The sequence below is a fragment of the Crocuta crocuta genome, unplaced genomic scaffold (genome assembly GCF_008692635.1).
Source record: "Crocuta crocuta isolate KB4526 unplaced genomic scaffold, BGI_CrCroc_1.0 scaffold291, whole genome shotgun sequence".
NCBI lineage: Eukaryota > Metazoa > Chordata > Mammalia > Carnivora > Hyaenidae > Crocuta > Crocuta crocuta.
The window spans coordinates 2,611,653-2,627,199 of NW_027527977.1; the positions used below are offsets into that span (position 1 = coordinate 2,611,653).

At 42.7% G+C, this 15,547-nt stretch overlaps 1 protein-coding gene across 1 annotated transcript in view; it reads right to left on the reverse strand.

Annotated features, from left to right (window-relative positions):
* PKHD1 (PKHD1 ciliary IPT domain containing fibrocystin/polyductin) overlaps positions 1–15,547 on the reverse strand; it is a 487,578-nt gene that overhangs the window by 461,299 nt on the left and 10,732 nt on the right. The window contains exons 6-13 of the mRNA XM_077752866.1: positions 12,512–12,590; positions 11,147–11,221; positions 9,394–9,458; positions 8,849–8,888; positions 7,902–7,972; positions 4,665–4,766; positions 3,288–3,383; positions 754–895 (exon numbers count right to left, since the gene is read on the reverse strand). Coding sequence (XP_077608992.1) covers positions 754–895; positions 3,288–3,383; positions 4,665–4,766; positions 7,902–7,972; positions 8,849–8,888; positions 9,394–9,458; positions 11,147–11,221; positions 12,512–12,590 — 670 coding nt within the window. The remainder of the gene's footprint in view (positions 1–753; positions 896–3,287; positions 3,384–4,664; positions 4,767–7,901; positions 7,973–8,848; positions 8,889–9,393; positions 9,459–11,146; positions 11,222–12,511; positions 12,591–15,547) is intronic.

Below are 15,547 nucleotides of genomic sequence, written 5' to 3' on the forward strand. Positions count from 1 at the left end.
AAACAGGCTCCAGGCTCTGAGCTGGCAGTCAGCACAGAGTCCGATGCGGGGCCCGAACCCACGAACCGCGAGATCATGACCTAAGCCAAAGTTGGACGCTTAACCGACAAAGCCACCCAGGTGCCCCTCAACTTTTTATATTTTTAAGACCACTTTAGAAAACTAGACATTTCAGCCACGTCCTTAAAGTATTGAAAATACTGAGAAAATACCATATAACATTGCCGTCACTGCTACAGAAAACAATGCCCATAATAGCTTCTCTTGCTGTATGCCAGCCACTGGGTTGACCTTCAGCACTGAGTGGTTGTTCCAGTAGAAATGCTTGCTCTCCAGCCTTTGCTCTCTCACGTGACCAGAAGGCATATGCTTGCTTCTTTCTTTGGCATCAGTCAGATGTTGGTTTCATGTCTTAGCCACGTACCTACAGCAAGTTTTACCCTTCTCTCATCTAAGTCTCCTGGCTTACCCAGCTCAATGTTCCAATTACTAGTCATAACCAAAGCAGACCATAAACAGACTTGTAGAAAATATAAAGTTTACCTATTGATCAAAATCAGCACGTACCTATAAAAGGCTTGTGGTGCACCAGCATGACCAACAGCAGTTGAGAATATTGGTCAAACTGTTGTTGTTGGATTGGTGGCTGTTAGAAGTTTTCCTCTGGAAACCTCACTGCTCACCTGTCTCCAGGTCTCACCTAGGTTAGTAAAGACACTTTTGATATGAACTCCCACTTTTCCTATGGCATACCTGAAGGGCTGCCCTTCTTTTGACCAAAATCCAAATGGTGAACTGGCATTAGGGACAATCTGCCACCGGTACCCAGAAGTGGCTGCAGTCAGATCCAAGCCCTCAGCTGCATCTCCAACTTCAAAAAGCAGCCCTCGATTGCCTGTAAGACATGTATACCTCATAAACATCAGAGGACACTTGTCCTCCATTTGGGGAACTTCTTTACCTCAGATTGCACTGTGAAGATGATGCAGATACCATCTACAAAGATGAGTCAACTGAGACCCTGATGTTGTAGTCCTGTGAGAGGTTCTATACATAACACCAATGTTCTAGAAAGCAGAAAATATTTCTTGGTGTAGGATTTAGCCTCTTGGAAAGATACACTGGATAAAAAACAGTGAGGAGAGAGATTTTCTGGGGACCGGAGACAAGTAGGGAGCGCTTTGTAATGCGAGCATCAGGGAAAGAGAAAGAGAAACCAATCCTGTGGAGAATTGACAGAGCAAACAAATGCTGTGAGGGAGTACAGGAGGCCAACATGATCCTGGGCTCTGACTTACCTTGTTCAGGAGTGAATTTCAGGTTTTAAAGTCTAGTTCTACCTGGGAATACTATTCCCTACAGCCCTTTGTTCCCAGAAAATTGGCAATTCTCAAATGTTATCACATCATGGCCCCAGTTTGTGGGCTCACACATGGAACACATACTGCTATTACGTGATATTTTTAATGATATTTTACTTATTAATTTTTATTTTATATTAAGCAACCCCTGACACCAAAGGCACATATACCATCACTATTGCATACTCACTTGGACTGAGGGTACCGCTGTGGAGTCATCCACGTGTGGATTCAGATTTCCAGCTTCGCCACTGACTAGACCTGTAGCTTTGAGCAAGCTAACTCCTTAATGCGGTCATTCTCTCATGCATCAAAATGGGCATAATAATGAATAGAGACAATGCACTAAAGACTAAGGGAGATTGAGTTATATGTCAACTGTATCTCAATAAAGCTTGGGGGAAAATGAGTCACATTGACAATTCTGGCAAAAAAAAAAAAAAGGCTTAGAAAGCTTAAAATATATACACAAAGGAAGCTGAAATATTCTAAGTAGTCAATAAAGGATAGCTGGGGTAATTATTGTTATTTTAAACTACAACTGTTATACTTTTGTTCCATGTTAAATCAAAAAAAAAAAAGGAAATAGAAAAGGAACAAGCAGAAAAATCAGAGCATATTTTATCTAGTACTTGGATTCCCAGATAACCGTCGTGATGCCTGCCCTGTGCATGGAAAGATGCCCTGGGCGACCCTGGCCTCCACTCAGGAGAGACCAGTGACACCACCACCATCATCCCGGCTGTGACAGCCAGTTGTTGCCAAATGTGCCCTGGGGACCATTAAGAACCACTGTTGTACATGGTAAGTTGCCCTACTTTCATAGAAGAAACTTCAAAAGGTCTTCATAAAGGACGTTAACTCCCAAGAACAGCTGCATTCAGGAAATTATCCTACCGCTACCCGAGCAGCTAAAGCAGGAATCACTGAACAAGGGGAGGGCTCTCCATTTCCTGACAGGAAACACATTCTCTCCAGCACTTGCTTCAGTAGTTTTGTTCCCTTGGATGAGAGCTCTCCCTGAGTAAAAATTGCAGGTCTGGGACCTGGAGAAATCTCAAGCCAAAGCTTTTGCATGTATTTTCACACCCCAATGGCCTTTCTTTAGAAAGGTTTCACCCCCTGCTGGGTTACTTTCCCCTGTAAATGCCAGGCTTCTGGAGCTGAGCTCTCTGCCTGTAGTTTAAACATGAAGTCAGCCCCTTGTGGGTCAGACAAGGAATACAGACAGGCAGCGTGTGGTTCCAGGCTACGTAACACACCAACTGCCCTTAGTCCCTAACTATGCTGGAGCGTGCAGTCCTCACGCTCACCAGAAAAGCATTTCAGGGGTGTGCTTTTAAGCTGCAGCCCCGAGGTAGAAGCTTTCAACAGAAAAGAACAAGTACAACCTGCCACCTTGCCTCCCCGTTTATGCCCCCTTCAGGCATAAACTTGAGGCAAACCCATGATACAGCTCTACTTTTCAAAGCAGACAGCCACCCACAGGGAAGAAGAAACAGCGTGTAAATGCACCCCACTCTGCCCCCCTCCGTGGCCTTGTCTACTGCTGCTGTTATAGGCACAGCAGAGGCCACTCTAACGCTCTGGTCTTCTTAGCCAATGGTCTCACAACTGACCCACAGTAGAGACGGAGACAGCTTAGGGCTTTCCACCAGGAGCTACAACAATGTCTTGAGATTCCAGTTAAACTTTCTGCATCAGGTCTCCCTGAACCCCACTGACCATTCACCTGGCTGGGGCCAGAAGTGCAGTGTCGCAAAACATCAGAATGAAGCCAAGAACCTCTCTGAAAGGAAAAGTCCTCATAGTGATATCACAGGCCCAGAGCTCACTGAGCTAACCAGTCAAACGGCTAAGAGAACAAACATTCTCCTTCCCTGCCCTTCGTGGAGGTAACTGTAATCCATTGTACAACTTCCTTACCTGCCTGAGGAGCAATGAGTCTTGCACCTTTTCCTGGAGCCCTAGTGGTGCACTCAATCTTCCTGGGAGACACGTGTCTAAGATCACATGGAATGCCTGGGGAGAAGTTTTTAATTAGATAAATGAAGGGGGGGGCGTGTAAATAGGTGTGAGGCAGGACATGACCACCCTGAAGTACACAGACCCCTATTCTAAGGTAATGAACTGGATGTAATACAGCAAAAGTTGTCCCCCCCCAAATGAAGGAGGCCAGGAAAGGGAGGGTGCAGGCAAGAGGCAGCTTCTAGTAATCAGAAAGAAAACAAGGCAAAGCAGTACAATTCATGGAGAATGTACCAAGCCTCGGCTGAGCGTGGGAGGGGAAGAGTGACGTGAGATTGTGAGGACATTTTCCTGCATCCTTGGGGTCACCCACCAATCAGAAAAACCTCCCACCTGGCAGAATAAAAGGTTCTAGGGTGGGTACCACCAAAGATTTCCCAAGAGGGAATTCCAGAAGAATCTGCATAGCAAATGCCTGCCCACTCCAGGTTATCAAGAGAGCTAAGGAGAAGGGTGCGGACAGGGATGATCTTTCAGTAGGAGTGGACCTTTCTGAAGACCCGGTTGTAACTTTCCCTTCTCTTCATTCCCCAGATGAGGACACTGGAGGGAATTACCTATGCATTTTTAAAAATTTTTGTTTTACTGTTTTTTTATTTAAATTCAAGTTAGTTAACATATAGTGTAATAATGATTTCAAGAATAGAATTTAGTGATTCATCACTTACTTATAACACCCAATGCTCATCCCAACAAGAGTCCTTCTTAATGCCCATCACCCCCACCCTCCACCTCTCCTGCAACCCTCAGTTTGTTCTCTGTACTTAAGAATCTCTTATGGTTTGTCTCCTTCTCCATTTTTATCTTATGTTTGCTTCCCCTTCCCTGATGTTCATCTGTTCTGTTTCTTAACTTTCACATATGAGTGAAATCATATATTTGTGTTTCTCTGACTTGTTTCACTTAGCATAATACACTCTAGTTCTATCCATGTTGTTACAAATGGCAGGATTTCACTTTTTTTCATTGACAAGCAATATTCCTGTGTGTGTGTGTGTGTGTGTGTGTGTGTGTGTGCGCACACACTGGTTTCCAGAGTGGCTACACCAGTTTGGGAATTGCCCATAAATTAGCAGTATGTCCACAGACTGCCTGCAAGTCTACAGTCCCACCTAGTCTCAACCAAACAGGTACAACACCTGAGGGCAGGGTAGTGTGAGGAGTCAGAAGAGGCAAAAATTTCTTCCCCCCAACTCATGCCATGCCATAGGAGACACATAATCTCCTACAGCATTTAAAATTATTAGCTATTTTCATCCATTTCAACTTAGTTACCTGCAACGGTAACCTGGGCAGGACTGTCAAAGTAGTCTCCCGTAATTGTAATGTCTGTTCTTCCCCCAAGGCTCCCAGATTCTGGAAACACAGACAGTATTTCTGCAAATGAAAAAAAAAAAAAAAAGCAAGGTTCTGAATATAGAATGTGACCCAGATAATATAATAATAGAAGGCTATCAGTAATGTATTCCTTACTTTAACTTTCTAAGACCAGCAATGGTTGGAATTTTTTCTAGTAATAGTCACTTAAAATACATATAATAAGGACGCATCTATAACTGTATGTATAATACATATACTAGAGGATCAATATTTGAAAGGAAGGGGAGATGCAGTCACTCATGCTATTAGCAGGAATCCTTACATACCATGATACTTTCTTAGGAAAACTGTCACCAGATCTCAAGGACTCAATTTACAAGTCACAGAACAGTAAATTATAGGTTATGGATGTACCAGGCAAAGCCTTGGTTCACATGTAGGAGTCTGCAGTTTGCTCTAAACAATAGAATAAATCCCGTCTTCAGGATTTATTCTATTGCCTCCCTTCCCATCCCACACATTTCTCACTTCGTGTGCACTCACCACCTCAAACGTGTTCTTCTGTGCTTCCCCTGACTGCTTCAAAACCCCACTGTCATATGCCACATATCCCCCAGAATGTAAGATTTTCTGGTCCTTTCCTCTCCTATGATCCAACCTTGACCATTCTAAGTCTATTCCCTCAAGGGAAAGAGGAGTTGTCTTCAACAAACTGAAGATATAAAGAAGCTAATCATGAATGGTTATGGATATTATCAGGGCATTTCTTATATAAGTTCCTGCCTATGAAACAGTATAATTATGACACGCTGGGCTAGTACAATGAGAGAGAGTACATGAAAGTGCAGAGGGGAGGACTGGGAGGGTCTGGTGGAGTAGAAAGAAATTTCTAGAAATGATTCGTGAGCTGAATCTTAAAGCATGAATTAAAACTGGCCAAGTGAAGGAGCGAAAGAAGGCAAAGAATGTTTAAATAAAGCAAATGATAGCCTGTGTGGAGAGAGGTTTCACTTAAAGTTCATTTTTGTGTTGCTGGAATGGGAAAGACCGAGCAGGAGAAGCAGATGAGGAAGAGACTAGAAGCTGGTACCATTTCCTATTGGGGGTGAGAAGCCTTTAGAGGGTGGTCAGTAAGAGGGTGGCATCAGACGTGTGCTTTGTATAGAGAATGGTGGTGGCGATGTAGAGCATGGATCTTTAGGGAACAGATACCAGATCGGGACACCTTGGAACCACTGTGGCATGCCAGGCAAAGGACAATGAGGTTCTGAGTTGAGGCAGGGGTTATAGATACATCATAGTCAAGAAATGATGGGGGGTGTCTAATTGCAGTAAGTAGTCTAAAACCTTATGAGAAATCGATGGGAGGGAAAACCTGCAGAAACTGGTGACTGAATGGATTAGAGACGAGAGAAGGGAGGAAAACCATAGATGAATCCCAAGACTCTTGTTCATTTACTTCTTTCAACAGCTTTCAGAGTTAGAAGAACAAACACCACTTTGTCCACCTTAAAGATTACAGCTCAGAAAGCCTAAATGACTTAACCAAAATCAACGAGTAATTAATTGAATGCCATCTCTCGGAGAGCTCAGCCCAGAGATCTTTATAAATGTCCATATCCCCTCTCCCACAGCCTCCTCAGCTATAAAAAAAAAAAAGTTCTAGGGGGCACCTGGGTGGCTCAGTCAGTTAAGCGTCCAACTTCAGCTCAGGTCATGATCTCCCGGTTTGTGGGTTTGAGCCTGATGTCTGGTTCTGTGCTGACAGCTCAGAGTCTGGAGCCTGCTTCAGGTTCTGTGTCTCCCTCTCTCTCTGTCCCTCCTCCATTCACACTCTTTCTCTCTCTCTCCCTCAAAAATAAACATAAAAATAAAATAGTTCTGGCCTACAGTCCTCATCCCAAAAAACATTTGTACTGGAACTATGAAACATCTATGTGATCGGAGATGCCTGTCAGCCTATCTGGCATTCAGGGTTCAATAGTGTTAGGCAGACTTATCAGGAATATTGGAGTCAGGTGGCCAGGAGAGTCTAAGTCCCATTATAAATTGGTTACATGCATAAGATTTCGAATTGGATCTGCATTTTCTAGCACTGGGACCTTTGGTTACTTTGCCCTTCTGGGTCTGTTTCTTCATCTATAAAATGAGGCTAGTACTATTTGTCTCATAGTTGAATTAAATAAACATTGAGATTGTATATAAAACACTCAGTAAGGGCCAGCCATGCTCCTAGCAGCTCCCCCATCACCATCCCCTTGGGTGCTTCTTCAAACTTACTCCCAAAGAGACGAGCTACGCTGGTTAAAGAAAATAAAGGAGTGGCTCAGTGGGTTGAGAATCCAACTGTTGGTTTCAGCTCAGGTCGTGATCCAGGGTCATGGGATCAATCCTGGCATTGGGCTCCACCCACAGCATGGAGCCTGCTTGGTATTCTCTCTCTCTCCCTCTGTCCCCACCTCTCTAAAATAAAAACAATTCTTGTTAATTTTTTAAAAATGTTAAATAAAAGGCAAAGATCAAAATTCAGTTTTTGCAGAATTAGGCTATCTAGAGAGTAAATAGCATTCGCCCATGACCAAGAAATTTCGTGCATTTTGGCAAATGCCTCTAGAATTTGCACCTACCTCACGAAGACACATTTTCAGTGGCTTTGGGACTGTCTTCAAGACTGAAGTCTAAGTACTCTTCTTTAGTGGTCAACCCTCGGTTACTGAATTGCATTCACAATTTCATGCAACTTTCCAATTTTCAACATTCATTTTGTTAGTATGGAGGTTTGCTCATCTGACAGCAACACTGTAGTTTAGCATCAATATCAGCGAGTCATAAACTGGATGAATGCTCAAGGTGAGGTGTTAAAGTAAGTGGAAAGATGTACTTTTGTACTTTCAGCGCCAACTCTTTTCTGTCATTTCTCAGAACATACAACAAGGGTGACCTCCTTTCTTCCCTTCAGTTTATATCCACAAACTTTGCATATAAGCCCATGATCGAGCCTCATTTAATATGGCAATTACCGCTGACATGCACACTTATTTTACCCAAAGCTGAAGGGTCATCCATCATTGTGGGGACAGCCTCAGGTGTTCGTGGCCATAGAGAAATGGGCAAGATAAAGGGAAGGAGGGTTCCTCATTCAGTGAGGTATGACGAAAGGAGTCAGGAGTACAGGGAGAAGGAAAGTCATACCTGAATACGTCTGGTACAGGAAAAGCTCCTGTTTAGCACTGACCAGCCATGCATTCTTGTGAACCATGGACCTTCCAAAACAAAGGTTTGTTTTAGGTGAAGAAAGCATTTGAGATTGCATTTTTTAAATTGGCTGCCTAAAGGGAGATCATGGGCCAACCTCTCCTGATCTTTAGAACAGCTTAGCTACCAGTTCCCTTTGATGAACAGAGAATGATAGAATGGGGCAAAGTATGTTTTGTGATTTAGAAACTTTTTGTATGGCAATGATAACACCTCCTTCACCGTGTCACAAGCATTGAATGGAACGATGATGTGAAAGGGCCTGGTAAGGAGTTGGCCTATGGTAGATACACAATAGATGTTAGTGTTATTCCTTCCTAAATTCAAGAAAAAGAGAGAGAGAGCACAAGCGAGTGAGCCTCTATATCCGAGGCTACATGACTGTAGGTGATAGGTCTCTATCGCCACAATGAGATTAGTATCAGCTAGATAGTACACTTTTAAAGAAAATCCCTGACAAATTATATAGTGTCAGAACATTAAGTAGGGCATGCAGGCATCATTCAGAATCATAATTTACTCTCCAAAGCTCTATGAAATTTGGACCTTTTCCATATTGAAGAAGGCATTTCCTGAAATGATATAATGCATTTCATGGAACTATGTTCTGTTTTAAATTTACCGTATTATGAGATTAATTAAGATGTAATTCCCAAAATTTTGTGCCATCATCCCATTGAAACATCTACATTACCTCAAGATGAGTGTGTAGGATACAATTATATTCACCTAAGTAAAAGAAACCAAGTATGTACATGGGGTTTCATTGTACTAATCTGTCTGTTTGGAATTTTCCATTGCAAAAGGTTCAAAAAAGTAAGCAAAAAAAGAAAGAGGTGGATAGTATAAGATGACAATAAATCTAGATACTCCTAGTTACTTACTTTCCTTTGTTAAATACTGAGAAACTAACATTCTGGGAGCCTGTAACAAAAGGAAACAGACATTAACACAGGAGTCTGCATGTATCACCTGGGCTAGGCCACTGCTACCATAAACCCAAGGACTCCAGATGTCACCAAGTGACTGTCCCAACCTGTAATTTCATTAACAGTGACCCAAATAAGCACCTCCCAGAGTTAGTACCATCAGTGTTGACTTCCAACAATAAAGAATAGATGTAATAGCACAAAGCAGGTAAGATTTACAGCAGGCTTACAGTTAGACTAAACATAGTAAGTCTGGCTCTACCGGTTACCAGCTGTTATTTTTCTCACCTATTAAGTGAAAGTAATTCTACCAACCTCACCAATTCACTTATTGTGAGGATTAAATTAGTTTCTACTTAAATTGTTCCATATCACCTTTTAAGAAGTTCTCAATACATGGTAGTTACTATTTTCATGCTTGTGAGAAGCATTCTTGAAATAGTATTTTTCTGATACAGAAACAGAGAAGACTTTAAACTTATGCCACTTCTTGAACAGACCAATGTAGTCGCCTTCCACACGGCACTGCAGGGTCCCAAGACCATGGTCTTCTTGCAGAGGATAGCTAGAAGGAGAACCAAAACCTGAGGTGAGAATTACCAGACAACTCAGTTCAGAAGTTCTGACTCTTTAGCCAGGAAAGTAAAAAACAAAAGGTCAGTTGGCCAGCAGGAGCTGGTGAATACTAAAGGCATAAGGACTTCATGGGAGCAAATACTAGAATAGTACTAACTGGAGTTCTCTTTGAGAGGTATGCTATCAGTCAAGCATGCAGTGTGGGAGATGAAATTTAACTTGCTCCTAACCTCTTTTCAGACCTCTCCAATCTTTCCAAAACCTTTACAACAAGGACAGCAAAATTCTTAAAAAAAAGAAAACAAAACTATCATTGGGGCTTCTGGGTGACTCAGTAGGTTAAGTGTCCAACTTTGTCTCAGGTCATGATCTCATAGCTCGTGAGTTCCAGCCCCACATCAGGCTCTGTGCAGACAGCTTGGAGCCTGGAGCCTGCTTCGGATTCTGTGTCTCCCTCTCTCTCTCCCCCTTCCCTGCTTGCATTGTGTTTTTCTCTCTCTCTCAAAAATAAACATTAAAAAATGATTAAATTCTTTTAAAAAAGAAAGAAAAAATCTATTATCAAGTATAAACCCCCCCCAAAAAAAAAAATACAACCCTGAGCAAACAAACTAAAGACAGCAGGAAGAAACCGCATTATAGAATTTGGCTCTACAAAATGCCAGTCCTAAAAAACTAAGCCACAGAGTATAATACTTGTAATGACCTCAAGAGAAGGTTAATCTACTCAGTCCAGAGGGAGGTGAAAATCCAGCAAAATGTTGGTTAGCTAAACTATAAGAATGTAGACACTCATGTTAAAAATTGTCATTGGGGGGCACCGAGGTGGCTCAGTTAAGCATCCAGCTTTGGCTCAGGTCATGATCTTGTGATTCTTGAGTTTGAGCCCTGTATCCAGCTCTGTGCTGACAGCTCAGAGCCTGGAGCCTGCTTCAGATTCTGTATCTGCCTCTCTCTCTGCCCCTCCCCACTCGCACTGTTTCTCCCTCTTAAAAACAAATAAAAAAGTTAAAAAAAAAAAAAAGAGCATAAACTTGGAGGCTGGCTAGTCAGCCCAGGCACTCATTCCAGTTCTGCCACTTCCTCTTTGCAAGGCCTTGGACAAAATATTTGATCTCTCTGTGGCGCTGTGCCTCCGTTTCCTCGTCTATAAAGTGGGACTAATAACCATATGTACTCACAAGGATACTGAGTCACTTAAATGTAGAGTGTCAGAGCAGGGTCTGGCCCGTAATGAGCACTTAGTATTAGCTATTTGTTTTCAAGAAAGGTTTCAGAATCCACTTCAATTCCCATTTTGAATCAATTACCATGCATCTTCCAGTAAGTCTAAAGATAAGGCAGTCAGGACTTATGGGTGATCTATATTTTAGAAACTAGGTGTGTGTGGGTGTATGAAGCACCTGAGTGGCTCTGTCGGTTAAGCATCCGACTCCCGATTTGGGCTCAGGTCATGATCTCACAGTTGGGGAGATGGAGCCCTGAGTAGGGCTTTGCACTGGGTATGGAGCCTGCATAAGATTCTCTCACTCCTTCTCCCATTACCCCTCCCCTGCTCGTGTTCTCACACTCTCTCTCTAAAAAAACACAAGTGTGTGTGTGTGTGTGTGTGTGTGTGTGTGTGAAACCCACGTGGAAGAACCTAAAAGCACATATGTAGGCAGAAAAGACACTCACCGGCTTCCTGTCTGCCTGTTTACAAGAGAGCAGGCTGTGGCCCGCTGGTCTCCTTGAGCTTCCAAAATCAACGGGCTGGATAAAAAATAAGAGAAAAAAGACCAGAGACAATAGTGGAAGACTCGCAGTGAAAATTCCTGGCAAAACTCAGAGGAACACTGTTATGAGCCTTCTTCTCTGTAATTATGGGGCATCACTGCAGGTGGCCAAAGCTTGTCCCCTAAGAAGATGTTGAATCAACTCTCAGCCTGAAGGTAAGTGTGCATAGCACTGTTCCATGGGCCACACTTTCACTCTGCAGAAAGAGCGTTTCCCTTTCCCCCCCAAATCTTCATCATATCCACATTGGCTGTATTGAGACTACCCAGAGCTACTGTGGAGTTGATGCCTTCATTCCTCCTTTCAAATGCTGTATCCCTGACCAGGGCTGACAGGGGACCAAGCAGTGAATGTGGCATATTGTTAAGGATGCACTTGTGGCTCCTATCCTCCACAGAGTCATTTCCTTTCAAGAAGAGTGGACCACTACTTAATGCCAGAAATATAGATCTGGAGAGTAGCCAGATCACGTTCTCTTCAGCTAGGCAGAATCACTGAGATGGGACAGAACAGAGGATGATACCCTCACCCTTTCTAGGAGTACAAGGAAAACTAGACACAAGTATATAGAATCCACTCAGCTATAGTAAGACTAGGTTTCTTCTACCTTATCAATCCTGGCTATAACTACTCCAGAGATTGCAAAATCCCAGTTGCCTAACGCTTCCCCCAGACACAACTTCAACACACCCCTTCTTATTCCCCTCCCTCCCTAGCACACATGACTTAATAGTACCACTTTTCATTTTAAAGTCTCTGGTGAAGAAAGTCACATTGGCCATCCTCATCATTCCCAGAAAAGAATAAAACTCCATGGGTCTCAGTACCTTCTCCCACATTTTCCTCTGATCACACTAACAGAATTCCTAAAGGTGCAAATGGATACCAACCCAACAAGGAAGTTATAATGGTCTTTGGGGTTCACACATCATTTTATTTAAAAAAAAAAATTATTTCAGCCTGAGAACCAAGGAAGAGACAGGGAAGAATCAAAAAAGAAAACCCACAAATGCAGTTACAGCACAATTCACGCTGAGCCCAGAGTGACTAGTTGTCAGTAAATAAATGGACCAACTTAATCAACCAGTTGCAATTACATTAACAAAGTTTGCTGAAGCCCAGCTCACCAGGGACCATAAACTGCAAAGAGGAAAACAGCAATTCTGTGCCAACTACTCACAATTTATTGCTATTGGGGAAGCTGGTCTCCAGAAGCAATCCAGCATATCTGTAACTAGTTGAACACAGCAACTAACACATGCTTACCTATCAATGTATTCTGCATCGAAGTCAAAGGTTTCTGATGTTCCAGTGATAATCCAGCCATACACATGTATCAGTTCTCCTGTTTTAAGAAGATTTGTGACATGTAATACACTTAGCTCAATCTGTAAATTATAACAAATGATTTCTGTTTGGTGCCATCTATTTAATACAGCCAAACTGGTCATGACTCAGAATATTAATGCTTTCTTACGAACCGTGCAACAGGAAAGGAGCCCCACGTATGACCCAGTGATCAATGTTACATATTAGAAAGCCTAAAATAATTATTGAAACCCCAGAGTTAATCAGCTATGCAGCGAGCACAGAAGAACAGGTTCTTCCCTGTTCTATGAAGTATGAGGCTTTCAGGAGGAAGGGCCCGTTTCCATACACTGACTTGTTTTACCCTCTTGGCTGTGTGTAGACCATCACTGAACATGGGATTTAAGAACAAAGTGTTCTGGGGGCACCTGGGTGGCTCAGTCGGTTAAGCGTCCAACTTCGGCTCAGGTCATGATCTTACGGTTCATGGGTTCAAGCCCCACGTTGGGCTCTGTGCTAGCTCAGAGCCTGTAGCCTGCTTCAGATTCTGTGTCTCCCTCTCTCTCTCTCTGACCCTCCCCTGCTCACGCTGTCTCTCTTTCTCTCAAAAATAAATAAAAAACTTTTAAGAAAAGAACAAAGTGTTCTGCATTTCATGAGACTTTCCCCTGGACACTTGCTAATATGGAAAACCAAGGAAATTCAGGTCAGATGATCTGGATGGGTTTCAGGGATATTAAACTTTTTTCCATGTGTCAGAGGACAAAAGATAAATGTCAAGGATGACCTAAATGGATGGGAACTAAGGAAGGCATGAGATAGAATAGAATTATGGCTTAAAGGATGGTCAAGTGCACATCTCATTCATTCAAAAAATATGCTCATGTTCAAAGGGAGGGCAAATTGGGGATCTGAAAACAGTGGGTGGCTCCTCTATGTGACTCACAGGGATTTCCACTAGGTAACAAGTGTTTACCTAAAACCCCTCTTTTGAGTTCAAGTTCAAGAGGAAGTGCCGGCATCAGCAATCCCTCTCTCTGCAACGTGCACTCTTGGTACTGTCCCTACTCAATCTGCTCATAATTGGTGATGTAAGTCTTTCTCAAAAAGTTTGGGGGCCCCTGCCGGATGCTACATGAGATGATTTCTTCCATAGTTGAAAACACCTAAACTCAGTTCTGTAGAACCACATGAGGCAGTGTTAAGCAAGCACACTGTAGTAAAGTGATATAGTTCAATTTCACCAAACAACCCCACAACCTGGAAATGTGTGCCTTCCCAATAATTAGGAAGTTAGCCATATACAGTGTCCTCTTGTAGCATCATAAACAGTGTTAAGAGATGAGAGCAGTTTTCGTTAGTGAAGTAAAACCTCAAAGATGGAAAAGAAAAGAGCACTTAAGGGGCTCATGAAGTCACTGAAGGAGGAAGACTTTGAATCTCTTCATGGCCACATTTAAAGTCACAAAAGAACATTACCAAGTTGTTCCCTTCATGCTGTGCATGCTTTATTAATACAAGATGACTTTTATCTGTGGTCATTGGATGACTGACAGGCACTGAAACCATAGGAACCTTCCAGAAAGTAGGAGAACCACTGTACAGGTGAATGGGTAGAAGGATAAGGAACCTAATGCCTTAGACAAAGGTCATAGAAATGGAGAAAGCCTAGACTCTTTGTTACTATTAACAACTGGCAAAATAATTTCCCTTCATTTTAATAGAGCTAAAGTATTAATTTCCTGGCTTTAATAGGTAGGACTTCTAGCTTTGTTGGGCACAATTTTAAAAATGGGTAATAAATTCTAGAAATAGGGAATTCTGTGAGTTGTAGTCTGGTTTTTAAACAAAGAAGTGCAATAGAGGCTGAGAAATGGCTAAGCCAGCCCATGGTGCCAGGTGATTTCGGTGATTCTCCGTCACAGTGGAGGACTGTTAACCACATGTAGAAGTTCAATTGCTAAGGGAACGTCAGCTCTCCTGTCCCCACCACCTCCCCCATCTCCCTGGCTGCTACTCCGGGCAGACTTCCCAAATGAAATGAGAGTAATTGTCTGGAAAGTCATTTCAAAGATGCTGCCGTATGGATCCTACCCAGAGGGACCGCTGCAACAAGGCCAGCCACCAACCGTTTCCCCGGAAGGTGGAAGACACAGTGTGCAGCTCTCGGACTGGGTGGGAGAAACGAGCCTGACAGATCCGGCTGAGCCAACCACCCACTTCACACCTCTCATGGCAGGCTCCCTCCTCATCCCTCACCCTGCAGACTTCTGCCTTCTTAACAAGAGCTTTCTGACACCAGAGCAGCAGGGACCCAAACGTCTGCATGTGATTTTTGGACCATATTTTCTTTTTAATAAAACATGATCATGTCTTGATTATTCAGACAAATGGAAAGGAACAGATCTCTGAATAACCCGCATTAAAAAAAATCATGCTGGAATCACATTCTTCAAGATATAATTTACACACACACACACACACATACGAATACTTTTCAGCAACTCATATTCATTTTGACATTCTTGAGCAGTCAAGCCATTCAAAACTAGAGGAGTTTATGCATTTCGATACAACTACATATAAACATTTAGCAATTTGTATTCCTATAATTACACCATCTGGAAACCCTGAACAAAGGGAAAATCTAAAATAGACCTAGGAATTTGCCAAGAATCAGACAGAGAATTATATATAATCCTAGCTGTGTTTACTACTTAGTTGTAAGGCAAGCTTAGCAATTCTTGAATCTATTTCTTAGCTGCAATCCCCTCTTTTATGTCAATCTCAGCCATCTCTCTCTCCTTTACTTCTCTCCCCTGGCCTTTGCATGCCCATGTGCCCTCTAACTCACAAACAAACCCCCAGCTTAAGGATCAGGGCTGGTGGCTTGCTTGCATGTGGTATGCAACACCATTCAATGCAGAACAAAATATTGGGTACACCTGTCCACTCTGGATTCTGCCTGTCTGGGTGCAAATCCTGGCTGTACAC